We start from the raw sequence: 25454 nt of genomic DNA on the forward strand, positions 1-25454 counted from the left end.
ACATATGATCCAGTCCCAGCGCCTTCTCCTTACCTCGGAGTGCCCGCTCGTACATGGCCTCGGCGTCGCTAAGCCGGCCCTGATTCTTATAGAGGTTGCCGAGATCGTTGACCGTGTCTAGCGTCGACTTATGTCCCAGTCCCAGCGCCTTCTCGTAGCCTTGGAGTACCCGCTTGTATATGGCCTCGGCGTCGCTAAGCCGGCCCTGATTCATATAGAGATTGCCGAGATTGTTAACCGTGGAAAGCGTCGACATATGATCCAGTCCCAGCGCCTTCTCCTTACCTCGGAGTGCCCGCTCGTACATAGCCTCGGCGTCGCTGAGCCGGCCTTGATCCTTATAGAGAAGGCCGAGATTGTTGACCGTAGAAAGCGTCGACGTGTGTTCCGGTTCCAGCGCCTTCTCGTAGCCTTGGAGTGCCCGCTCGTACATAGCCTCGGCGTCGCTAAGCCGGCCCTGATCCTTATAGAGGTTGCCGAGATTGTTGACTGTGTCTAGCGTCGACGTATGTTCCGGTCCCAGCGCCTTCTCCTTACCTTGGAGTGCCCGCTCGTACATGGCCTCGGCGTCGCTAAGCCGGCCCTGATCCTTATAGAGGTTGCCGAGATTGTTGACCGTGTCTAGCGTCGACGTATGTTCCGGTCCTAGCCCCTTCTCCCAGCCTCGGAGTGCCCGCTCGTACACGGCCTCGGCGTCGCTAAGCCGGCCCCGATCCATATAGAGGTTTCCTAGGCTATGAAGAATCCACTCTTCCCCTTCCACAGTACATACCCCGTCCATCACCATCTTCAGACAACGATCAGCATGTTGCATCAACCGCCGTTGTACCACCCAGTACCCGCGCTCCGTGGCCGGCGGCACATGTAGCCCCACGCACCTCATCACCAGCTGCGCCATTTCGACATCCCTCACTTCATTTAGCACGTGAACCGTCCACGAGTGTACACAGCCATGCATGCCGTACCCACGCGACTCGGTCCCCCGTTCATTCGCCGGCGTGTCCGCCTCGACCAGCCCGTAGTCGCACAGCACTCGAACCGCCTCGGTAAATCCGAGCGCGTCCTCCGTCAGTTCTCGAAACCATGGCGGGCCGCTCGAGTGGCCCCCGCGCAGCAGCTCAAACCACAGATCCTCGTTGCCGAAGTACGCCCACAGCCGCAGTAGCATCGCCGACGTCACGTTCTGCTGCTCTACCTGCGCGTACGAGATGTCCCATGTAGAGTACAGCGCCCGATCTTCATACGAGATGAGCCCTGGAGTAGTCTTCTGCAGGCGAAGCCACGACTTTCGGTATATCTCGAGGTATTCGGCAAAAGTCGTCGCCACGTTATCGAGATAGGCGCCGGCGGTAGAGAGGGCGAGCGGGAGTCCGTCGAGTTCCTGCGCAAGTTGAACGGCAGCGGTATCTGCATACCAAGTTTAGCCTACTTTCACATTCCAATCACATTCCATTCGAGATCGTTACCTACCATTGCGTAAATCGTGTCTGTTCGAGGAGTGAGCCAGAATTTCAAGGCTGTCTTCAAGGTCCTTCAGCTTCCCAAGCGGGATACGATGGCCGACCGTGACTCTGGACGACCGCGTCGTGATGAGGATAGCGCCGTGATGGGCGTCGGGGAGAAACGGCCGGATATCGTACCCCTTGTCGGCATTTGCACCTCCATCGCCCTCCATTCCTCCATCCCGCCCTTCGTTCGGCCCGCCGTTTCCACCTCCGCCTAGCCTTGGATTGTCATAATTGTCATAGATGACCAACCAGCGGTCGTTCTTACTGTTGTCGAGCCACCGTTTGACAGCCTGCACTGCTTGGTTGAGGTCGCGGCTCTCGACCGCATCCCTCACGTACACGACCGACGGGTGTTCGCGTAAAATACGGTCGGCGACTCTCGCGAATGCCTGCTTCAGCGAGGTCTCGTCTCTGGCGTTTAGCCAGAACACGGCTGAGTAGTCTTCCCGGTGCCGTTTGGTGTATGCCACAGCCAGCTGGGTCTTGCCCATGCCCCCCAGTCCGTGTACTACGGCGACCCGTTTGCCGGTGCCTTCGCCAAGCCCCTTGTAAATCCTGGCAAGCTCTTCCTCCCTTGCGACGAAGTGGTGGACCTCACTGATTTCGGACAGGCTGAAGCCGATTGCAAATGCCGCGTCGGAAGTACCAAGACGCGCTACATCAGCGCAAATTCGTCAGTTACAGTGGCTAACTATAGGATGCTCTCTGTTTCAGGGTCGCCTACCCTTGTCCGCCCTCTTCTCCGCCTCCCAGCGCCGCCGAACCTCTTCGGGGGCAGCACGTGCCATGATCCGGAGGTGTTCCGATACAATATTGTACCCACTGTCCCCTTGTGACGTGTACCTGACCATGTTGGTGTGGTCCGCGTGTATGACAATCGGTTCGGCGTCCGCCTGGCCCGGTACCACGGCGGACGCGCGGGGTACAACCTGCTCCTTGTTAGCTGCCACTAATCTAGCAAGGCAAAGCCCACGTACCATGATAGAGCGGCCAAAGGCCGTCGGAGTCTCGTATTGTTCGTACGCAAACTTGGTCACAAAATCGCCGCTGATCGGCCCGTACTGGCCCAGCTGCTGCTGAAGCCACTCCGAGTCCCGTTCGAGGTGCCTCAGGATCCGGTCATCCGCAGCCACGAATAGGGATGCCACATTCACCAAGAGCCTCCCAAGTTCGACGCCGTTACCGCCCTGGTGCGGCGTGCCCATGAAGACGACTCCATAGGTGGAGGTCTTGATGGAACGGTGCTCTTCCAGAGCACCGCGTCGAGCGGCATCCGAATGAATAAGAGCCTACGTGGTTGTGAACACGGCGGTAAGGAAGGACTGAATAGGGTACTCACGCTCTTCACGACAATGCCGCCCAAACTGTGCGCCACGAAGATGATCGGACGCTCTATTGACTAAGTCTCGTCAGCTAAACTGCCCTAAGCCGGCAAGTAGATATAGCTCCTACATCGGACAGCTTCCGCTTCCTACACAGGTCGGATATGAGCGTCCGCGCATGGTCGTAGAGGTATTGGCAGCTGACTCGGGAGCTGGCATGGGTGTTGGCATCGTAGCCCCAGCAGAAGATGCGGGCGTGGGGGATGTCGTGTGGTAGGAGATCGCGGAGCCAGTGGACGCCATTGCTCGCGGTCCAGGTCTTGTCGCGGTGGCCGTTGAGGCCATGGACGGCGACGATGCTACGAGAGGGAAGCAGTTAGCTGGGGACTCGCAAAACACGACACCAGCGCACGAGGCATTCGGGGAGGGTAGAGAAGAAGCAGCAGCCTACTCGACTGTGGGGTTGATGCCCTCCGTGACGATCTCCAAGCCCTGGGGACAGGGGTCAGAGACTGCGACAGGCGCAGCGGAGGTTGTGCTGGCTTCCGGCGTGGATGTTCCGGGAGTTTCGTCAGACTGTGGAGTGGTGTGGGGTGCCGTTGACGATGATCGGCTGCGGGGCCAGTGGAGCAGCCGCGACAAGCGCGACGGGCGCGACGACATGGCTACGGCCTCAACTTCGAAGTATCGCAGCGGTCAGCGTGGGGAGAATGCTGCGATTGATGGCGGCGATCAGCGACGTTGATGGTCTTGTGCGACTGGTGTCCTTTGATAAACGCCCCTCGTGGTCTTTGATCCGAGGACATTGAAGCCAACGTCTTCAGCCGAGCGGGGGTTCGCCAATCAACTCGCAGCCTGCAAGCCTCAGCCACGCCCGTCCGCTGCTCGACATTTCATTGATGATATCTTTCCCAAGCAACCGGCGAATTGAAAAAAGGATACCTGGACAGTTGAACTGAGTGTACAAAGTGGAAGGTGATTTCGCGAGCGACTGTACAAGCTCTGGGGAAAGCCGATCCACCGCGGAGAGGGCCAAGACGGCCGAGAAGCTGGCGTTCTGCACTTCATAAGCCAAATCTGTGGGGCTTACGCCGCATACGCAGTTTGGCTCTTACCGTAAGAGCAAGACTAGATAGATGAACACATGCATCTACGACACCGGCCTCTGGGATGGTCTGCAGCAGCCCCCGGATAAAACAGCCCTCTCATCGCTCTTTTCTTTCAAGGTGCCTGGATCCCGGCACGTTGTAAGCATCCCGGCCTCAGGATGTACCGCAAGCCCGGAGTGCGGCCGACGCGACGAACACAGTATAAGATATGCCTGGGAGACGCAAGCTTGCATCAGTCCTCAAGAAGAACCCATTATGTCGCCAGAAATTCCAACTACCGCCGAAGCCCGCATGGAAACCAGAAAGAAGGCCAAGAGGCTGGCACTCAAATAATTACGCCGGCGAAGGACGATCCTAAATAACGTTCACAAATTCTCCGAGGAATTCGGACTACGTGCTTACGTTCACCTGGAGAAGAAGGGCCGATGCGGGAGCTATGACGTCTACTCCTCAAACGACCCGATGCACCCAGCGATTGTAAGTCGCGTTCACCAGTCGTGGGTACTGCTAACGTCTCCAAGGCCAAAATTTACCCCATTCCAAACGTGTATACTCCGGCCAATGTGGCTACTTTGTGGAAGAGAAGCGTGGAGAAATAATATCCATAGATATGTAAAGTGTGCAGCTGTATAAGAGATTGCCTTTGGGTATACTGAGACGAGTCATTAAGAAGAACATTGCGAGTCAAGACCTCAATCGAGTTCACATCAGCTAATCTATAACGTATATGACCAACACTTAGGGGGTAGTGAAGATTCGGAAAGCTCCTAAAGGGTCTCTTGGTCATGCTGTCACGTTGCGAGCTAATTATACGAGCTCTTTGGCACTTGCATCTGTTCTAAGAAATGCTACGGAATTGAATACCCGATATGATTTAACAATTCATTGTAACTACTGGTTCTGAATGAGAATATTGTGACCGTCCGCCACGCTATTGATGCAAGCGTAATAAAAAAACGGGGCCCGGCTTATGTGCTCGCTCAGGCGGCCATCTCGAGGGCTGTGTTTGGTGGAACCCCTATGGCCGATCGCGCTGTCGAAGTCGTACCACCAATTTCTTGAGTGCTGAGCTTCGGCTACCTTCGCGATGATCGCTTGGTTGATGGCTTCCTCCCACTCTCTCAGCCATATCGTCATATCCCGGGTTGTCGGGACAGTGGCTTGACTGCCGTCCGGTGTTTTGTCCGTGAAAGGTCGTAGACCTGTGTCTTTGACACACCGACTTGGTCCCGCAGACTAGCGTACCAGACGTCGAGATCGTCTTCTGGCTGGCACGCAGTCGTGAGCAGATGGGGGTTGACCGTCTCCCCAATCCAATCCTTGGAGCTCCTTGATGATCTTGTCCTCCTTGTCATACTTCTCCAATCTTTCGCTGTAGATCTGCCAGTCCAGTTGATAGCTCGTCCTCCCTCTTGTCGTCATCTCGTTGGCATTTTCGGGACGGCCATCTGGATCCGACTTTTCCTCCAGGGCGACTGACGGAGTTCCTTGTGCTGTTCGCTGGAGGTTGATGTCCTTGCGTGAGCCTCTTCTCGTAGTTGTGAGGGTTTGGCTCTGCCGGTTCAGTCAAGAACGCGGGACGGTCTGTCGCATCTGGGCTGATCTTCCAGATATACGTGGGTTGTGCCTTGCTTCCGAATTCTCTGTCCCACGCGTTCCAGTCTTCAGAGTCGTTGAGCCGGAGCTTCTTGATGGCCGAGGAGGACATCGTCGATGGATTGGTCGCTCGCGTCAGGACGCGCAGTGATGATGGACACGTGTTTTGGATCGCGTCGTCGTGCCTGCGCGGGCGTGTTGAAGCTCTCAGATGCTAACCGGGCTCATAACTGTTGAAAGTCATGGTGATTTGACGAATATTGGCTCCACGCAGGGCACTATTCTTAGACATAGGCTCAAGGGGGGGTGGCTGGAGTGGTGAGGCAGGCGTAGGAGCAGGAGACAGGGCTCGCTGCGGTAGAGCCGGGGCTGCCGCCTGTCGACAGGCTAGGATGGCATCTGTCGCCGACTGCCCGGGCGGCAGCGCCCAGAAGCGCAAGTAGTAAGGGGGCAGATCGGGCTTTCCCGGCGTCAGCGGTACACCGCGGTTCCTGAGCGTCTGCAGAAAGACGTTCCGGGTCCCCGCGTTGGAGATGTGAAGCGAGCGCTGGTGGCCTTGCTCGTCGGGCGGGAAGACGTACTAGATAGCCCGCTCGCCAAGTTTAAAGTGTCCAAGCAGGCCGGACAGCGTGTACCGCATGATTATGTCGTGATGTGGAACGGCTCCATCGTTTGGCTGGATGCTGGCTAGGATATCTCGTTGGTAATACTGGGGCTGGCCGGGATCGTCGGGAAATTGGGTTATGCGGACGATGAGGTCTGACAGCGACTTGAAGGTCTTGCCACAGTAGTGCCACAAGAAGGGCAGCTCGGGCTGGTGGGCGAAAGGAGGTGGTGCCGCATGGGCCGGGAAAGCGTACTCGTCAGTATTGCCGCCGTCCCTCAGCTTGGCGGGGGAGGTGCGAGCGTCAGGGCTAAGGGCCTCCCTGCCCCTCTTGGAAGAAGTCCAAAAACATAAAAAAAGGAGTAACTAACCACTAGCGGTAAGAAAGAATCTGGAACACGAAAACAACTATGTGTAAAGTGGGGCCTTTTAAAGCGAGGACTAACTTTTGCATTTTGACACATTTGGGTGGGTATTTAGGTGCATCACGATTTATGGACACCTAGAGCGAGCGACTTCCGGCTCATTGAGAGCTACTCTGAGCTCCTAGCTTAGCAAGAGAAAGAAATGTCAGGCCGTGAGACCCGAGGGGTTGGTACACAAGAGTGAAGGGAGGTGCACGGGTGTCGTCGCAGCGATGTCACATAGAATTCGCAAATGGAACGAGAACAGTGGATTTCTTGAGGTCAATTGCAAGACTGGATTGAACTCTGAACCCCCGAACAACTCTTGGGGCCCCTTGGAACCCCTCGTATCCCATCCTTAGATCGGCCTGAATATGCCCCCGCTCTTACGACGACTTCCTGCTCTGTCTTCTCGCTATCGTTGCGCAGCCTCCAAGCCCCCTCTTCATCCGCCCACGGCCAACCCTAACTCTGGTGCCCTGACAAGAAATCACCTCTATAAATGGAATCCAGTCCTACTCTACTATTATTCAAGGCTTGGTCCTTCAGATCCTGTATCGTATTACTTCCCGATTTGCTTATGCATGAACATGACAAGATCATAGGTAACCGCTCCTATATCCTTCAACACAGCTTGCACCTCTTTTTGATCAAGTAAGTATTTGTGGTTGTACAAGGTGCTTACTATGATCTCCCTGAGCCCCCCGTCTTCCTCTAGGGTAGAGCGGTATACCTGCTGAACTGCGTCAAGGAAGTCATCAACATCGAAGCCTCCGGAAACCGAAGCAACGAACTTCTGAAGCGCGAGGGCCTTGAGCCCACTAATGAGGTATTTCTCAGCGAGTGTGAAAACTTTGGCGTGAGCTAAAAGATCGGGGCGTGTCGACGCGGGCGTTTGATCCGGGGGTGCCTCCTGGAACGCCGCCGTCCCGGCAGCCCTGTCTTCACCCACTCGAGACGGGTCGGCTCGATTCAGGTCATAGTTGAGGCAATAGATATAGTTAATCATCGCATCGACAGCCTCGGAATCGTCGTCTGGGAGGTCAATCTTCCCCTCGGATGCCTCCTGCATCAAGGAAATGTCAGTTTACGGTGATTTTGTTTGCAGGTGACTACTGGCCTTGAACTCTCCACTGCAAGCCGCCGTGAAGAAGCCGGACCTTGGACAAACGATAGCTTTATGGACTCGGTAGCTCTTCCCTTGGCAGGTTATTGTGAGGTCAGAGTAGTTGCCACTGCTATATAGCCTAGCCACAGACTGGTCATTAGCTCTGTATGTACTGATCTTAGAGGAAGGGTATGTCCGTAAAAAAAATAAATACACTTTCAAAGACTCCATCAGCTCCTTGCAAGGTTCACCGTATCCCTTGAGTGACGACTGAGCTGTGGAGCAAGAAATGCTCGAACCTATTTTGAACGCCATCTCTGGGCCCTTCTCCGGCTGCGCGGTATCGAAAAGTTCAGGTAAGAGTGTCTCCGCGTAGGATTCAAAGCAGAATATATTCTCAATAAGCAACTCCTTCAAAATTGCAGCGAGGTGTGGATGCCAGAACCTGTGCGATGCCGGGGCATACTGGCTGATGACTTCTTCAATCTTGCCCAGCTTGCGTATCTGACTGTAACGTGGTTGCGAGAACACTGGCTTCCAGGAAAGATAGATTTCCCTTCGAACAGCCCTCTCGTATGACATCGCAGAAGCATCCCTCGTTCGCTGACACGGGCTTGCGCCGTCGCGGCACTCGGTGGAGTCCTGCAATCAGGCTATCAGTTAGAGTTGACGCAGTCCATGATTAGCGCCTGCCTATACCTACCACTCCTTGTGTTTTGCAGCAGAAAACGGGTGAGTCTGTGCTGCTCAAAGATGTCGCTATTGCTCGACTCAAGTGTTGTGTTTTCCCGAGTTAATACATGTCGTAGGGTGGCGGTCGGCACGGAAGGCGCTCGTCTCCACGTGCCTTGGCCACCGGCGCCCACTAGATTAGTCAGCCCAATTGATTAACGTTATGTCAGCCAAAAAAAAGTTAAGGCTCCCACTAGATGCGCGGGTCCGCGCACATTAGTCAGCCCAATTGATTATGTCAGCCTAAAAATACCCCGCGCCCGCGCCCGCCCCTGAATTGCGTGCCCCTGAATTGCGCCCCTGAATTCCACCACCAAGCACTACTCTGGCTACCTAACTACAGTACATCCGAATACCGCAAAGGACATGCCTTCGAGGTCCTTATATGGCCAACTGCATGGCACTTCGAACACGTGGTTGGGGCCCGCTGGGCCTGGGTCTGGGCCTGAGCCGCCTCAACCGCTTCAAACTGACTGGGCTCCCGCTTAGTACTTGACTGTGGGAGTGAGCTTAGAGCCCAAGTTAGCTCAATAAGCTGGCGAGGCTCAAGGAGCAGCTGTAGGTTGCCCTCGCGCTTCAAATGCCAGTGTGGGTGGAAGTGGTAAAGAAGAAGAACGCCGCCTTGTAAACTCTTAAACGTATATGAGCATAGTAGCCCATATACTCGAGAGAAGGTGCCTATACAAGTAGGAGAGTGAGGGGGGTCGGTCCTTATCAGCAACTTCCGTTATTCCTCTACCTTCCTCATTGCCTCGTGTGATACCCAGCCTCATACTACTCCATAGAGTACCCCTGAGAGTTCAAGAGGAGTACGGATTTGTTGTTTTACCTGGTGTGCTTGTAACTCAGAAAGCTGGTTCTGGAGAGCGAGTTAGATAGCCTTCCAAGCATCAAAGAGATCAAATGTCGACCTCCTCAAGTACGACTTAAGGAGTACATAAATCCCTTCAACTCGCGAGGTAGCCGTATTACCAAAGTGAGCTGACTGATCAACCCAAGCACGAACAAGCTTCTCTTTGAACGGAAGAAGCCACGTTGTTTTGATATATCTAACCTCATTAAGGTACTAGGGAATATATTTCCCCTGCATCTCCACAAGGCGTTTGGTATAGGCCTCCTGAGTTAGCGAGTTGATAATCGAGTACCAGAAACTGTAGAACTCCTTCTATACCTCAGCCTCTTGGAATACTAGTTGACAACGTATAAAGACCGCCTTATTTGCATACCAAATACAAAGGAGTGTTGTAGCTGAAGGGAAGAGAGCTGAAGCCGCATTCATTACTGTAAGGCAGCGGTCTGTAAGAATGACAGAGGGGAGAGATATATTACATTACTGATACAGTGCCTTTAACCGTTCAAGTGCCCAGATATAGTCTTCCTCTGTCTCGCCACTTAAGAACGCAAATGCGATATAAAAGGACCGCTGAGCTGCATCAACCCCAATCATATCGAGGAGAGGCATTCCATACTTGTTGGTCTTATATGTACAATCAAGAAGGAGAAGCTCAGGGTATGCCTGGAGGTAGGCAAGTGAGGTAGGATGAGCAAAAAGAACAGCTGTAACCCGACTATCTGGTGCAAACTGGATTCGGCTCCAAAAACCCTCCTTATCGAGCTGGTTAGCTAGTGCTTGGATTGGACTCTGGCCTTCACAAGCATCACGACGAACGTCTGTAATACGGTTGTAGATATCTTGCCGAGTAGCCAACGAGCCGCTCTGTCGTATAAGGGTCTGAATCTCCTTTGGCGTAAGGCCGGCATTCGACAGGGTCGCAAGCTGTGAGCCGCCTTGAGAGAGCTGTCGGTGGATCGGGTGGGCAACTGGGTGTTGGCTTGGTTCGTGGTTATGGATCGAGAATCGAGTATCAGGACGGTGTTTTAGAGCCCAACTACCATCAGACGACTCCTTGGCTAGTACCGAGAAGGGGCAGCTTATTACTCGGGAGGTCGTTCTTCTCTGACGGTTGACTTGGTTGTTAGGTGGCCGACGGCTTCGATCACAGGCGAATGTAACAGTACATCTCCCACTCTTTTCGGTAGTCGATTTTCCTGTTGTAAACGCATAGCCCCTTGTTCTAGCCCATGCGTTGATGGCCTCGAAGACAGCCTGTCGGGAGCTGTATATATTCTCCGGGGGTAGGCAGTCGTCTGCAAACGTAGAAGGCATCGTTGTCGAAGTTATTGGCGGTGGTGGTGGTGATGGTAGAATTCAGGGGCGCAATTCAGGGGCACGCAATTCAGGGGCGGGCGCGGGCGCGGGGTATTTTTAGGCTGACATAATCAATTGGGCTGACTAATGTGCGCGGACCCGCGCATCTAGTGGGAGCCAAAAGTTAACGTTGCCCCGCGCCCACTCGTGCCCCTGAACTGTGTGCCCCTGAATTGCACCATACTCTGGCTACCTAACTATAGTATATCTGAATACAAGGGCATGCCCTCGAGGTCCTTATATTTGAGAAAGTAAGGATACCCAGTTATCCCAGATGCTGGCACAGTCCAAGAAAACAGAGCAGACACTACAGCGGTTCCAAGTCGTACCTCGACGATGAAGGACGCTATCACCGGTTCAACTTTGACTGTAGGCTCCAGGAGATTGCGACTGCGCCGCGGCGTTGCGTCGAGGCGTAGGTCTTCAAGCAGATGAACGCGTGTGCGAATGCTGTCACAGGACGAGAGTGAAGCCCGCTGAAGCATCATAGCAACGATATCGTAAATGCGCAACGCTATACCTCCGCCACTACTCGTGCTTGTGGTCTTGCTCGAACCGCCGTCTGGTCTCCTCGCCCCGTCGTTCCAGCTTGATGATGGCGTCTCTCATGTATTGATCAAGCACATTCTTGGGCTTCGATAAAGTCGCCGCGCGCCGGTTTCCGAAACAGATGCAGCCCGTCCCAGCTCTGCGCCCTCGACAGCTGCACGTACAAGCTCATGAGGCTGGGTCGAGTCGCCGTACCGCTGGAGTGGACGGCTTTGAGGTTGACCAGAACGTCTGAGAACTGCTTGCCTTGGCTCTTCTGATCCGTCATGGCGAAGGCCGGTGTGCAAAGAGGTCGAGTCCTGTGGGTAACCCACCAAAAACCCGGCTTACCCCTCCATCTGCCTTCCTTGCCCTGCATTTGGCTCGGGACGACGACCGTTTTGCTTTTGATCAAGATGGTGCCGTTGGGGAGCCCAGGGATTGCGAGGCCGGCACTATCGTCCGACTCGAGGAGGACGGCCACGGGGGGTCCAAGATGGAGAGTCACGTCACTGGCGAGGGCGATGGCGCCGGCGGCGAGGTCTGGGAAGATGTCGACAGCCTTGAAAGGTACCCCGTTGACGACCTTCAGCCCGACAAACTGGTTGCGAGTCACCACGACCGGCATGCCTTGCGCGTAGAGGAACAGGCCAGGGGTCGGCAGCCGTGAGTCGTCTCCGTAGCGGAGCACGTGGCATAGCTCACCCATACTCAATCGCTTCCCCGACGTAGTATCGTGCTTGGCCACAAAGACTGGGACGTGTTTGCCGTAGGTGCGAGCCCACTGGACGACGGCGGCCATGTTGAGGTCCTACCGGTATTGGTTGAGGGGCGTGATGGCTCTGAGGCCATCGAAGAAAGAGGACTGGGACGACGGTGTATAAAGGCGGTGGTATAGCCGCTGGAAGTCTAGCTCGGTCTGCTCACCGTTGCGCAGGCGCCGGAGGAAGCCCCGCAGCCATGGACAGCCGGCCGTGCGGACCTGTTCGCGGAGGATGACGACGGCCGTGAACCGGAGGAACAGCTTATGCGCAGCTAGGTACCTTGTAGCGCTGTCTGGTTTCTGTCCGCCACAGTCCCTCGGCATTGGCAAGAGGACGCTGGACTGTAGGACGGGGTGACTTGTTAACCAGATTCGATGATTTTGACATAGGTATATTATTGGTAGACAAGAAATTCTGCCGAATGAACTCCCAGTTGTCGGCGAGGATTACCAGGATTCGAATGTTGGAGTCGACCAGCTGAGGTCCAAGAAAACGGTTTACAAGTCATATACAGAAACGCAGTCCTGCACCTCACCCTCTTCGTTCCATGGAAAGGTTTCAGGCTGAGCCGGCAGACGATATACCTGGACTTTGGCGATTGCTCGAGGGGCAGCTGGGCGCCCGAATCCGCTCACACGTCCAGAATATCGCTCTGCTACGCGTCTCGGCGGACGATGCCCGTGCTGATCGAAAGCTATAAGGGCTAGAACAGGAAAACGAAGACACCGTCGACGGGTTCAACTTTGACGACCAGGAGGTGGACGATGCCGGCGTCGGGCTGGATATTAGGGGCGTCGATCCACGGGACCATTATGAAGCCTTCTTGGATGTCCTTTCAACGGTTCGAGGCAGCGAGATCAGGGATATAATAGCGACCTCGGCCCTAAGGCGCTTAGAAGAAGAGGCGAGAGCAATTGACCCTAGCTAGGACAGCAGCACTGCCGCCTAACGCGGTTGCCAGTTTTATACCATGCTGTAGGATCTGCAAGATTCGCCTTTCAGAGGCATAGGACTGCTCAGCCGCAAGGAGATCGACGCGGTATTGAAGGTCCAGAAAAAAGAGGACAGCAGCGTGACGGCGAAGATCCAGGGAAAGCAAACAAAGCCTTCTTCTACGCATTCCGACGAGCCCCACACTAGCCCGCAATGGCCGGTTCACAGAGGCGAAGGAGCAGCAGATGGGGTCGGTCCAGGCGGACAGATACGGCTGGAACTCGGCCGTTATACAACACACGTTGATATGGCCTTGGGCCTCACAAGGCAGTAGACTCTGAACAAGCTCCAGTCGATGGCAGTGTTACTACCGGCTGCGTTCCTCGACGAGCGCGGCACGCAGCTGCAGGAAGAGGGGGGTTAGCAGCACTTCTAGTACGTCGGCGGTAAAGGCGGTACAGGCAAACCCCGTGTCATCCACGCCATCAAGGACATGTTCCAGCTGAAAAATGGCCTCTACACGCTGCTCCTAACAGGCGCTAGCGGCAACGCGGCTGCGCTCATCGGCGGAGTGACGCTGCACTCGGCGGCAAACATTACGTTCGAGGGCAGGGCCGCGACAGCCAAGAACGTCTCGGAAGAAGAGAAGCTGCGGTAGAAAAACATGATCATGCTGATTATTGATGAAATCAGCCAGGTAGGCAGTCCTACACTTACGGCAGTGGACAGCCGCCTGAAGCAGTATAGAGACGACCGGCATCGACCGTTCGGCGGAATACCAATGGTCTTGTTCTTCGGCGACTTCTTCCAGTTCGACCTACGACACCACGACCAGCTGGCCCCAGAGGAGCCGCAAGCAGAAACCCATTCTCGTCACCAAACCGTGCCCCAAAGACCGCAGAACGCAAAACGACCGAACTAGCAGCCAGCCCTGGAGCAACCGTGGATTCAATCACGGCCGACTCTGCCTTGGTGTTTACAGTTTCATCTTCAGGTATATACGCTGCCTTCTGGAGTTATGACTCATCTATATTTCAATCTAGCTGACAATAGCTCGAACGATAGTTCGGACATAGAACAATCGTTAGAACCTCAAATCGCTTCGAGTAGCAGTACCCCAACAAAGAAGAGGAAGGAACCAAACTGTCCTGAACCGGTCAGAAGCTAGAGATCTACAGCGGGAAGGAAGAAGGCGTGGTTGTATGACTAAACCCAATATTGACCGAATACGAAAAGACCATATTTGCTTGCTTTCCCAATACTCGTCAACTTCAATGCCCAAGTGTCAATCGCAGGACGGCATTTTCTGATGCCACTATGTGCCACTATAGGCTAACTGTGCCAGCGCGTTCCTCCAGGCTTTCTTTGGCGTGCCCGTGCGCAGCGGGCACAGGCATGTCCAGTTTCCCGGTTAACCAGGCGACACCGATGTTTACTAACTTCGAAAGTGAGGATCCCATCTCGCCTCCCGTTGGTCCTCTCAGCGAGACAGCCTGGTCAGAAGGCATTCCTCACAGCGGTATGCGTGTATAAATCGCGCCCCCCTCCTCTTGTCCTATATCCCTGTCATCGACAGACCGCTGCTATCTCCTCATGGCTTTAGAACATACGCGTCGGTCGACTATTGGGTGGAATAGGCCGTTGATGAGTGGGTACAAGACCTAAAGGGAAGGCAGGATCTATCCAGGAAAGGCCATAAGAAGGCGCCATGCCCGTAGTACGCCTCGAAAGGGCTGTACTCTATCAGCGAGCGGACGCACGCTTCCTGATTTCGGGATTGTCGGAGCGCCGCGAGAGCCGCTAGGCAACTGGTCCGAGGCGCGATGACAAAAGATTTCAACATAACGAACCACCGTAGGAACGACGTAACATTGGCTATTTGAGCTGCTCAATCGACTCCCGATCCTCCTTCCCCGAGGGGCACGGTGTTAGGTCAGCTAAGCGTCTCCCTCATGGGCGAATACAGCCGCGTGACCCACCATCCCAACGCTGGATCCAGTCTGGACCCCCTTAGGCCTCTCAGCGCCTTGGCAAGATTTCTCCAAGCAGCGTCTTTGAGCCAAGATGACCGTCGCCGCCGACGGGGCCGGTGATACGCGGCAGATAAGATGGTGGAAGCCTTGCCGTCCACCAGCTGCCTGGAAGGAGCTCATTCCACCGCTTTCTTCCGTTATATCGGCGATCCTTCCTCTACTACTTACAGTTAAAGAGGCTGGCTGCCACGAACCTGCACGGTTTCTCTCCCGGATCCAGGCCAAAGCCTCGGAGTAAGAGAGAGTCTTAGTACTTCTCAGCTCAGGGGCGACCTTAGCGAGCACTTCGAGAGGTAGGAATTCATCGTCTAAATCATCGTCCAAGGCCGGCTCGTAGCAGACGTTTTGGGTTAGCATGGCCGCTTGAGTTACATAGCCTACTACTACTGTAGTTATATCAGACTTATAGAGAAAAACTGTTAAGTAGGGAGATCCAGACCGCAGTATTTGGGAGGGAAAATATAAAGGGCGAAATCTCCTGGTGACCTTCCATTGGCGTTGTCGGCTTAATCATATCCGTCTAGCCCGCTGGCCTTGGACTCCTACCCATCTCCGCCAACAGTCTGCTGTCGACAGTCTGTATCGCCTAGCTTTCAGATACTGCGCTACCCAAATTGAAGTAAGCTGCCAGACCTTAAGGGGGCAGGAAGAAAACGAAGTCCTGATGGACGAAGCAGGTATCCGGCACGGTCTCGGCCAGAAGGCACACTCCTACAGACCTACCCTCCCTCTACCATTTATCGATACTCCACGTAAAGCAGCCGATGATCGCTGTCCTCGCAGCGTATAACGATTAACAATCTACACCGGACCGTAAAGGCTATGGCGACCGTAAGGGCTACGGGGGGCTACGATGGGACTGCCTATTACGGACATATCTTGGCCCGGACCAGATATATGAAGTTTGGACTCTCCGTGCGGTAATAAGAGATCACTGTCCTTGTCTTGTCTGCCTTCCTAAGAATCGGCAGACAGGATCTTGGACCAGCAGCAGCTGTAGATGTTGGCTGGACAACGGAGAGACGCCGAAGCAGTGTTTGCCCAGACGAGAGACACGAGTAGGTTGCTTGCGGTACTGGCATAGGCGTCTCAGTTTAGGGGAAGCTGGGACTCTTTCAGGATGCCCAGGTTCTAGTGGAACTTGAATAACGTTTTGACGATTAAAATTCTCCAACGCGTAGTGGTTCGTATACTATTGGTTTATCTCAAACTCCCCGATTCGGATACGGCTTATATCAGCCTCCGTCTCCTACGTTGTCTTACTCTTCAGCCCCTTCTATTCTATAAGGTATTCGGTCCTCCTACACCGGATCCGTTTCCCGAGTAACCGCTGAATCGCAAAGTCGTTTCCTTCGTAACCCGCCTTATACTCTGCCACCAACTCAGCACCTATATCTTTCCACTCCTCCCATATATTATACTCGTTTCCAAACCCCGCCCACCTCACCAGGTACCAAGTTATCCTCCCTCGCGTCCATTTGCCAAGTAATATATCGACTTCCTATATGTTGGTCTTGAGCTTAGTATCATTTGAAGCTGGCTTGCGGTTCGCGGTGATATCCTTGTCCTTCACGTATCTCGTGCTCCTTTGTATCGCCGGACGGTGCATCTTGGCTGCGGAAACGGAGCTTCGATTCTCCGTCCCATGGTGCCATAAGTCCCAGGTAGATTACACCATAGAAGTGGGCGGCAAACCGCCCATTGTAACGCGCTTAAACACCGCGTTCCCAAGGGGCGATTCCTCGAACATCGCGGCGGTTCTGTCGCTTTCCAAGGTAGACTCTTATGGCGACAGCGGGTGGGCAGCGCCGCGCTTACCCTGGCGCTTCGGGCGCCAGGATGATCTCCGAGCCTCCCTCGATGAAGAGTCACCGTAGTCGGGACGGGTTTGCCGCTGAGAGGCCGTTCTGCCGGTTGCAACGGTCACAGTGCTCACCTTGCGGCGCTTGCGGCACGGCGGCCCGACAACATCATCCTTCTCGCTGTGCTCGGCGTCGCTGTCTACCGTAGGACAAGAGTCCTTCCCATCATCGGCATCGCAAAGTCGACGACGACCGATAAGATGCTGAGGGATAGGCCGGGCTTGACTGGCGGATGGCTGCATGGATGACTGGACGGACTGCTCGGCACCAGCCAGCTCACAGTCGTTGTTGCTCTCATCGTGGGACAACCGCGGTATGCCCGCCGCACTCTCCTGTGCTTGCGGCGACACGACGGTACGGCCCTCTTCATCCTGCTTTTTTGTGTCGCCCGGCACCAGTGGATCACGTTGTGTTCGGTCGCTCATTTGGCTGCTGTCGTCCTGGTGCTCATGGCCCTGGGAGAGGGGGCGGCTGGCGAATGTCTGCTGTGTTTCAACCCCGCAATTGGAGCTCGCGCTCCGTGGACTCTGGGACCGGAGGGGTGGCTCGGTATCTGCTAGCTCGAGATCGATGATGCTCTCGTCGCCCCGTAACAATGGTGTGCTTGCCCGGCTTTCCTGAATTTGCGACGGCACGACGGGACCGTCCTCATCCTACTCTCCTATATCGCCTGGGACCGGCGGATAACAGTGTTCTAGATCGCTTGTCTGATTATTGCTGTAGCGACGATCGTTGGGCGGAGAATGGCGGCAGCTATCGGGCCACTGCTGTATTTCAACCCTGAGGCTGGAGGCAGTGCTATGTAGACTCTGGGGGGTGTTGAGGGAGCTACCAGGTAAAGTATTCGGGCGGTAGGGTAGGCTGTCTGCCTCGGCTCTTAACTCTTTGGTGAGCTAGTACTTGCGGTATATTTTTGTAGAGAGGTTGGGGTGCTGGGGACACCCGAGACCCTGTTAACAAGAATTCCCCGTACAGACGTCTTTACGGCGGTGTAAGCCGAGGGCGTCGTCGTCAGACTCTTCGTCGATAGAGATTTCAATCACGTCGTTCACTGGAATCCTGGTACTACTAGGCTGTAGACCGCCTATATCCTACGGTAGCAGTGGAGGTGATGAATCTGCTAAAGCGTGCCAGTACCGTAGCTCAGTCATCGAAGAAAACTTCAAGATCGTACCTGTCCCAGTCACACTCTTAGAATCGAGTTTATTACAAGGCCGGCCCTCGTCAAGGGTGTGTGGTCGGACTCGTCACCGGCGGACATTTTGATCCCATCGTTCTTCGGTGTCCTAGTACCACCCAGCTGTGAACCACCTGCGTTATACAGCTCCGGCGGAGGTGGCAAATGTAAAGGGTTTCCGGAGACGGCCGAAAACGGGGGATTCTGAGCCAGAAGACCGCGGCTTGTAAGCTCAAGGTCCGCCGTAGTAGGACGAGTGTAAGAGTTTTGGTAATCAAGGCAGACTGTTGCCATAGTACTGCCAGTAATATTGTGCTACTGAATTGCAGGATAATAGTTGAGGCTGGAAGGAAAACGGTGCTGAAAGGATCTAGTGTGGAAGCTGGCCGTCTTCGCACTCCCGGGTGCTGGGGAACGAGCGAAATAATTATATCCGCATTTGTCGATACTCCTCGGGAAGCAGCCGGTGATCGCGGGCGCTACCACCCACCCACCCGTATGGTCGCTCAAGGTCGGCGACCTGCCCAAGTCCTTCTTCCCCCTCTTCCCCCTTTTCCCCCCTCTTTGTGACTCCTCGGTAACTCTTCGCCGCCTCGGTCCGGGCATGGTCGAGGTACGCCGCGCTGACCAATCTGCCCCAGAGAGTGTGTTCTGCTGGTCGAGGCCGCGTCCTCGTATTGCCGGTTATCTGCAAGAATCAGGTTTTTCGTTGTCGGGGGCTGCACCAGCAGACAACCTGGCACCGTCGGCCTTCCCGAAGGCCGCGTCTGTCTCGCTGTCAATGCGACGACAACAAGGATCGCCCACCATACGGCGTTGCTTCACACCGGAAAAGGCAGCTTCCGCAGGATGTTGTCAGAGCCACGAATCATAACCCTGACCCGACACCGCGATCCACCGTATCTCTCCAGAAAGTAGCTCAGCAGGGAGGCTCGGATCATACAGCACTCGCCTCGTCCCTTCCTCATGCGACGCTCCCTAACCTCCATCCTACACCTCATCCCTGTTGTCACATTACTGGTGCCACCAGCAGCAAGAAATAGGGGGCACCGAGCTGCCTCATACGCGCGACAGTCCCGTCCCTGTGCTATCTCGCTCCTGCGGCGTGACTCGCGAACCGCCCGCTAAGCCGGAGAGGCCACGTCATATTGAGCCCGCCTCGTGACCTCCCCAGTTCGGCAAACATTGTGACCTCTCCTTAAGATCTCTTCCCGGTTGGATCGCCCCTGACCGAGGCCTCATCGTCCTTGTTGGCTCGGCCCCCGCGAGCCACTCGCAGAACCTCTGAGGCCACGCCATGTCCAGTCCGCCTCGTCCCCTCCACAGTTGGGCCTACGCCGCGCCTTTCCCTCAAAGGGCTCTCCCGGGTAGATCACCCCCGACCGAGGCCTCATCGTCGTATCAGCACACCATTCCTCCGCCATCTATCGATACTCCGCGCGAAGTAGCTGGTGATAATGGGCGCAGCCATCCCCTCCCCTCCCCCTACTACGTACACATATATATACATATGGTTGCTCAATGTCGGCAACCTGCTAAGGCCCTCCCCCCTCCAGCCAACCCCCCTTCGGTAACTCCTCGGTAACTCCTCGCTGCGCCAGCCCGGGTATGGTGCATGACCGACGCACGCTGCGCTGACCAATCTGTCCTAGAGATAGTGTTCTACTAGTTGAGGCCGTGTCCTATATCGCCGGTCATCTGCATGAATCGGAATTTTCGTCGTCGGGCCCGCGCCAACAGACCACCGGCTACTGCCGTCACCCTGTCACGTTCTTCCCTAGGGCCCGCATGACCGCCCTTTTCCTGGCTTGGTGATGCTTGTCTTTCTTAACCAAAGAGCCAGAGCCACACTCTGCAGCCCTACGCGCGGAGCGCCCCCCCACACAGCGTGAGGACTGCTCTCGCTCTCGCTCTCGTCCTCGTTTAGAAATCTAACGTATACGGCTGCTCAATGGATAAGCGTCTGAGGGTTACAGAGTCTTGCGTTGAAAACAGGGTACGGCCTTGGATATATAGTAGGAAAGAGAAACATGACGGGGAAAGCTAGAGATCGTTACCTCCCCTAACCTCCTGAACTCCTGAATCGCAAGGTGTAGATAATCAGCTGGAATGATGAGGGCGCACACGGTAGGTATGCCCCTGTCTGTGACAACCAGTATGTAGTGCGACTTTACCATTGGCTGGAGTACGGGGCCAAAATTAGGGAGAAGAGGGCGGGGAAAAAAAGGAGAGGCAGGTAGGAAGAACAGCCGGTCCCCTCTCCCTCTCCCTGAGTCGGGTTCTCGGCCGGGTGATGAGGGAGCGCGTTGGTAACCGGGGCAGGGCGGCGGCGCATGGGACCGTCGGTGTTGCACGTGGTGAATGCGCTGCGTCCCCATTGGCCGAGCAGAGCAAAACTTGGAACCCGGGATGTAGGAGGAAGTTGAAAAGAGGAAGTTGCAAATGACCAGGCGAGTGAGGGCGCGGTGTATTTATGAAAACCTGACGACTTGATCAGTGAAGGGGCCGGTACCTAGGCTCGCCAGTCGAGGTACGAGATAGTGGTCCGAGCGCGGGACCTGACCGGCCAGGCCTGGTGGGTCGCGCAAGGTAGAGCGGAGCAATCAGAATTCGGCAGTCCCGACCACGGCATATGTATTCCACAAATGACTATACACTCCCATTGCATATCTCCCGACGTTCCTCACGCTTCCTGATTCTTTTCGCTGCTCCGGTCAAGCCATTTCCCCCTCTCCTGATATCGTTCCATCTCCCAACGAACCGGATCGAATAACGCCAAACTCTAACTCCAGAAACCCCAACGTCAACCCCCCTTACTCCCCGGCAATCCCCCATAACTCACATCATAACCTAAGTTTCTTAATATACCCCATTGCGTCAATCCCAACGCTTTCCTTCCCCCATCACGTACTAACTGTCTAGTGCCCGGCATGGGCCCCAGCAATTTCAGCAACAGGTGTCCTCCCGGCCATTGCAGCGAAACACAGCTGGGCAGAATGGGCGAGGGCCGATGATGAGTGTAGTTTCGTCGTGGTCTGCTGCTGCTGTTGCTGCTGCGAATGCTGCTTCGATCGTTCTTGTTGTCGTTGTTGTTGTCCCCGTACAGGCATCCGGGAACGACCGGTCACGCCACGCAGGTCAGGAGGATGTGTATGCCGCGGGCGTGACGGGGTGGTTGTTGATACCCAAGTATCCTCGGTAATAGTCGTTCTTGATTCTGCCCTGCCTGGTCTTGCTGTGGTGGGGGGTAATGCTGACGAGGGTGTTGGTGGAGGCGGCGGTGGAGGTTGGGAAAGGGGTTGGTCCGGCTCGGGGGTTGAAGGGGGATCGTGCTCAGTCCAGAGATGGAAGAAGTCGATTTGTTGCATTGTGATAAAATAAGGTAATTAACCTCAATAACGATGCATGGATGGTGGGTGGGTTGTGATACTATGGTTGCTTTGCAAGTCGTTTCTTTGATCGCTTTCCCGGGAAACCCTTTCTTAACCCTAGACGGTCTATCCCGGCATTTTAACGGTCGGTTTGGAGAAAAGAGTTGGTGATATCATCCCCGTTGATCGACCACCACGCGTGGCCCGGGTTGGTTGTCCGGGTTGTCCTGACGTTTTTATTGTGGGGCCGCTTTTTGGATGACAGCATCTTCGCCCGTCGACTTGGGGCGGTTTTTGAGGGAAGGGAATTGGAGGGAAGCTCAATGTTCTCGTCATTTGTTTGGTCCGTAATGATTCATTAGAAGCTCACGTGGACGAGCAGTGCCTCTGCTCTTTCTCCCCCAAGGCAATATCGTCAGTCTCAGGAAGATTCTTCAGAAACCCGGAGATGCTCCGTTCAAGGCCGGCGCTGAGCGGCCCCACTTCTCCGAAGCGCCCCGGCACACAACCAGAAGGACACGAGAGTGGATTGTCTGTCAGTGAACTTCATAAATAGATTATGATACATTACAAGTTTCTCATATTACGCTTTTATACCTTCATGACATAGTCGTCCATCACACATCTTCGCCGAGCTCCCTCAATTTCTTCCGGTCCTCTTCCTTGGCCTTGTCCGAAACATGCGGGTTCTTAAGTGCAGCTTTCAGACCCCGGATTCTAAAAAAGGTATTAGTATCTCATCGCAGGGGCTTCCAACGTGTGCCACAACACTGCAGTCCCAGTGAAAACGTACACATTCCCCTTATCCTTATCCTCCACGGCATGGTGCAAACCACCAGGCTCGCCCACCGACGCCCTGCGCGTCTTCCGCGACGCCGCCCCAGCACCCTTCTCCACCCCTCCCGTAGTGCTACCGTCACGAAGAACGTGTCCCTCACCGGCTCCGGTGCCGGGGGCAGTCGCAGCCGGCGCGCTCTTCTTGCTGGCTGAGGACCGTCGTTTGGGCTGCAGGGTTGCTTCGGGAGCGGCGGCGGCGGCGGCGGCGGGCATTGTTTCGCCGTACTCGGTGGCCAGCAGCTCGCGGTCGTGCTGCTTGGCTTCTTCGGAGACGTGCGGGTTGTGGAGGGCCGCTTTGAGGCCGCGCTCGCGGTTTCGTGCTTCGGCCATTTTTGTGTTGTCGTGGTGTGATGGTGATTGTTGTTGTTGGCTTGTTTCGTGAGTTTGAAAAGAGGGAGGCTGGCTGGTTAGTAGAGAGGTGGGAGACAACTAAGATTCGGCGCGTGATATACCTGACACCCCATCTGATGCTGGGGGTTGCGCTACGAGACCATGACGTAGGGCCGTGTAATCCCATCATGTAGACCGGCCTAGAGTCTCGCTTGCTTAACGACACGAAGATAGATGTTAAACTCCGTCTGGGATACCCCTGAGTTGTCATCCAGCAGTACACCCCGCCTTTCCGTGGTGAAAAACGCGGCGGGCTGCCCAAGTCCCTGGATACCCCATTTTTCTACAAAAGTGAAAAAAGATTGAAAAGAATAAATCAAGCCAGCGGCAGTGTAAATCAAGATGTTAAACAAAAATACTATAACCACCTGGATACCATTGAAAGATCGACGCTAAGGTTAGTTAGTCTTCCCCTGGGAGGAACAGCCTAAACAGTGTTTTCTTTTGTTTATCGTGTTTAGGTTTCATTTTCCAACGCAGCCAAAACTTGGTCGGCTCGGATTCTAGAGGCCGGTTCTGTTTCCAACATCCGATATACAAGTCCCTCAACTAGATCCGTGCGATCTAGCCTCTCCTTGTGAACGGCTACAGAATTGAGCCAGGCTACCATCTGTCCTCTCGCCGTGTTTGTCTTGTCGAACGCCTCAAAGATTGGCCAAACCTTGACTGTTTTGTCTGGTAGGGGGAACTTCTTAAGCACATACAACAGAGTGATCCCCAACGCCCACATATCCCCAGATGCACCACGGTTTGCCGGGTTCTTGAGGAACTCGGGAGGGATATAACAATGGCTGCCTCCTGGCAACTTCCCGTCACCCGTGGCGGGGGTTGCCATCTCAAAGTCAATGAGAACTGCACCACGCCGCCGCGAATACGTGATGTTGGCAGGTTTGATGTCGTTGTGGGCGAGGTGTTGTTCTGTGTGGAGATAAGTAAGGGCGGACGACAGGTCTCGTAGGATAGTGAGTGCGTCGGAGGGTTGGAACGGTGACTCCGTACCGCGGTTAAGGGAGGAGGGTAGAAGTTCTAGGTAGACGGCAAACATGCGACCGTCAACTGCCCGAAGAGAGACGATATTTCTCTGCGTGGTATTAGAGCGATGCAAACGCGGTAATCACCTAATATGTACACAATTTGCTTGAACATTTGGATGCCTACTTACGTGGTGTAACCGTTCTAGCATTTCCGTTTCCATCCGCCATCTCCGGACACACTTAGTCAAATTGTTGGAGGACATGCCCTCGTACCTGATAACTTTGGCCACAACTGGCTCGGATAACTCCGAGTGCTGGCTGGCAAATACACTCGACGCGCGGTTGATGGCAATCGCACCAACTCGTCGTAAGCGGTAAGATTCTAGGCCGGGAGTACTTATTGGAGCCGTCACCGTTCCCGCCGCGGAATGGATTGTTCTCACAATCGCTTCCTCCCCATCCTGTAAGTCCAAAAGCGTTATGCCCGGCTTTCTGATTTGCCGTAACACAGGCGATGGCGGTGTGGACGTGGCGATGGCACCGGGGCCCGGCGGATCCTGTTGGTCAACAGCAGCTGGGGCGACCAGGATCTCAGAAACATCACCGTCCACTCGGCGCCGTTTGCCTGAAGCCTCGTCATCGTCTGGTGCGGAGCGCCTGGCTGACCACGAAGTGGTAGGTGGTGCTTCGGCAATATCCACGACGAACTGCCGCCGGAGGACGCAGAAGTCAAGCAAGTGTTGACGAGCGGCCGTACCTTCTGCGATCGATATTCTCCACACGCCAGGCGAAACCACGTAGCGATCATCTCGGGCCAGAATTGGCCGATCATTCCCAGTTGGAGGGACGGGGGTTAGGTGTATGCCGCCGCTAGACTCATTAACCAAAAGGCAATCGTCGCTAACGGGATCATAATAAAGCCGGCACTTGAGCTGCCGTCGTTGCAGTTCCAGGGTGAAGTTGTTCTGGGACCAGAACGGAATGTCAATGACAAAATCCACATCCTGGGTCCGTTGCACCACGCCAACTGTGTTCCAACCGGCGATGTCCTTGGTGAGGGGAACGATGACGGAATTCGGGCCGTCCGGGGCATTACTTGCGGGCCAAGCAAGTGCCAGCCGGGCATCCGGTAACGTGGCTAGCGAAGCGTCGGCAAAAGCTCCAGCCAATTCTTCAAGCGGCGAGTTGTGGGAGGCCAAAGTCGTGGGTATCAACTGAGGTTGTTCCCCGGGAGGTTGAGGCGCCTCTCCTTGCTGAGGTATCGGCAAGGTCACTCCGGCCTGCCGACGGACTTCGGCCGAGTCGGTGAAAGGTTGTGTAGAACTAATAGAAGTATAGCCGGACATAGTACCTAGTTATAGGCCGAAGACGCCACTGTTAGTATGAAGATGAACCATGGAGACCAATCCTACCCCCATCTTGAAAGAAGGAAAGATGGAGAGAAAAAATAAAGAAAAAAGGTGGAAGGAACGATGAAAATTAGGAAAAAGAAGGTCGAGAATATATTCATAAGACAATGAGAACTGGAGTGGTAAAGAGAGTACACGAAGTAATTAGATTCAATAACGATGTAAACCCGAAAAAGAAGCAACGAAAGAGAGAGGAAGAAGAAGAATACAAAGAAATAGAAAAAAGATCTAGACTTGGGAAAATATAAAGGGCAACGTCGGCTACCGTTATCGGATGAGAGATTCATGCCATGTAACAGTGTAAGTGTCTGGGTGGAAAACTTACCTCAGGAGGGTCGCTTGGATTTTGTAATTGTGACGAGCTGGATGTCACAGTATAAAAACAGACGATTGTGTTTCGTCACACTAGAGGTAGAGAGAACGGACTGAAGGGTTGTGTAGAAGGTTGGTATGAGGGGTACGAGGGGAAGATCATGATGCTGCCTGACCTGCGCAAGGCTGGCCTGACGCAGCCTCGCTCCTCTTCCGAATGTCGCAGAACGGTTGTGCAACAACAAAAATGCACAATCATTGCCCTTCGGACC

At 54.7% G+C, this 25454-nt stretch overlaps 6 protein-coding genes across 6 annotated transcripts in view; all 6 read right to left on the minus strand.

Annotated features, from left to right (window-relative positions):
• C8A04DRAFT_39242 (uncharacterized protein) overlaps positions 1 to 3493 on the minus strand; it is a gene marked incomplete at both ends in the record, with an annotated part of 4018 nt that extends 525 nt beyond the window's left edge. The window contains 7 exons of the mRNA XM_062784510.1: positions 34 to 1407; positions 1471 to 2163; positions 2233 to 2437; positions 2486 to 2797; positions 2848 to 2907; positions 2961 to 3189; positions 3282 to 3493. Of these exons, the coding sequence (XP_062634573.1) occupies positions 34 to 1407; positions 1471 to 2163; positions 2233 to 2437; positions 2486 to 2797; positions 2848 to 2907; positions 2961 to 3189; positions 3282 to 3493 (3085 nt within the window). The remainder of the gene's footprint in view (positions 1 to 33; positions 1408 to 1470; positions 2164 to 2232; positions 2438 to 2485; positions 2798 to 2847; positions 2908 to 2960; positions 3190 to 3281) is intronic.
• A 1682-nt stretch (positions 3494 to 5175) lies between these two features.
• Positions 5176 to 5647, minus strand: C8A04DRAFT_31174 (uncharacterized protein; the record flags this gene model as incomplete). The annotated part of the gene is made up of 2 exons (XM_062781667.1): positions 5176 to 5467; positions 5556 to 5647. 2 exons carry the CDS (start codon positions 5645 to 5647, stop codon positions 5176 to 5178), a joined length of 384 nt encoding a protein of 127 aa, XP_062634574.1.
• Positions 5648 to 7105: 1458 nt separating this feature from the next.
• On the minus strand, positions 7106 to 8115 carry C8A04DRAFT_39243 (uncharacterized protein; the record flags this gene model as incomplete). The annotated part of the gene is made up of 3 exons (XM_062784511.1): positions 7106 to 7578; positions 7660 to 7781; positions 8108 to 8115. 3 exons carry the CDS (start codon positions 8113 to 8115, stop codon positions 7106 to 7108), a joined length of 603 nt encoding a protein of 200 aa, XP_062634575.1.
• Positions 8116 to 16633: 8518 nt separating this feature from the next.
• Positions 16634 to 18183, minus strand: C8A04DRAFT_31178 (uncharacterized protein; the record flags this gene model as incomplete). Its single annotated transcript, XM_062781668.1, has 3 exons — positions 16634 to 17365; positions 17690 to 17803; positions 17923 to 18183. The coding sequence occupies 3 exons, from the start codon at positions 18181 to 18183 to the stop codon at positions 16634 to 16636; spliced, it is 1107 nt and encodes a 368-aa protein (XP_062634576.1).
• Positions 18184 to 21877: 3694 nt separating this feature from the next.
• C8A04DRAFT_14261 (Conidiation protein 6-domain-containing protein) lies at positions 21878 to 22427 on the minus strand (the record flags this gene model as incomplete). The annotated part of the gene is made up of 3 exons (XM_062778026.1): positions 21878 to 21977; positions 22054 to 22170; positions 22255 to 22427. 3 exons carry the CDS (start codon positions 22425 to 22427, stop codon positions 21878 to 21880), a joined length of 390 nt encoding a protein of 129 aa, XP_062634577.1.
• Positions 22428 to 22944: 517 nt separating this feature from the next.
• On the minus strand, positions 22945 to 24807 carry C8A04DRAFT_14253 (kinase-like domain-containing protein; the record flags this gene model as incomplete). Its single annotated transcript, XM_062778025.1, has 2 exons — positions 22945 to 23568; positions 23650 to 24807. 2 exons carry the CDS (start codon positions 24805 to 24807, stop codon positions 22945 to 22947), a joined length of 1782 nt encoding a protein of 593 aa, XP_062634578.1.
• Positions 24808 to 25454: the final 647 nt, after the last annotated feature.

Source organism: Dichotomopilus funicola (genome assembly GCF_033296635.1).
Source record: "Dichotomopilus funicola strain CBS 141.50 unplaced genomic scaffold C8A04scaffold_62, whole genome shotgun sequence".
NCBI classification, from domain to species: Eukaryota; Fungi; Ascomycota; class Sordariomycetes; order Sordariales; family Chaetomiaceae; genus Dichotomopilus; species Dichotomopilus funicola.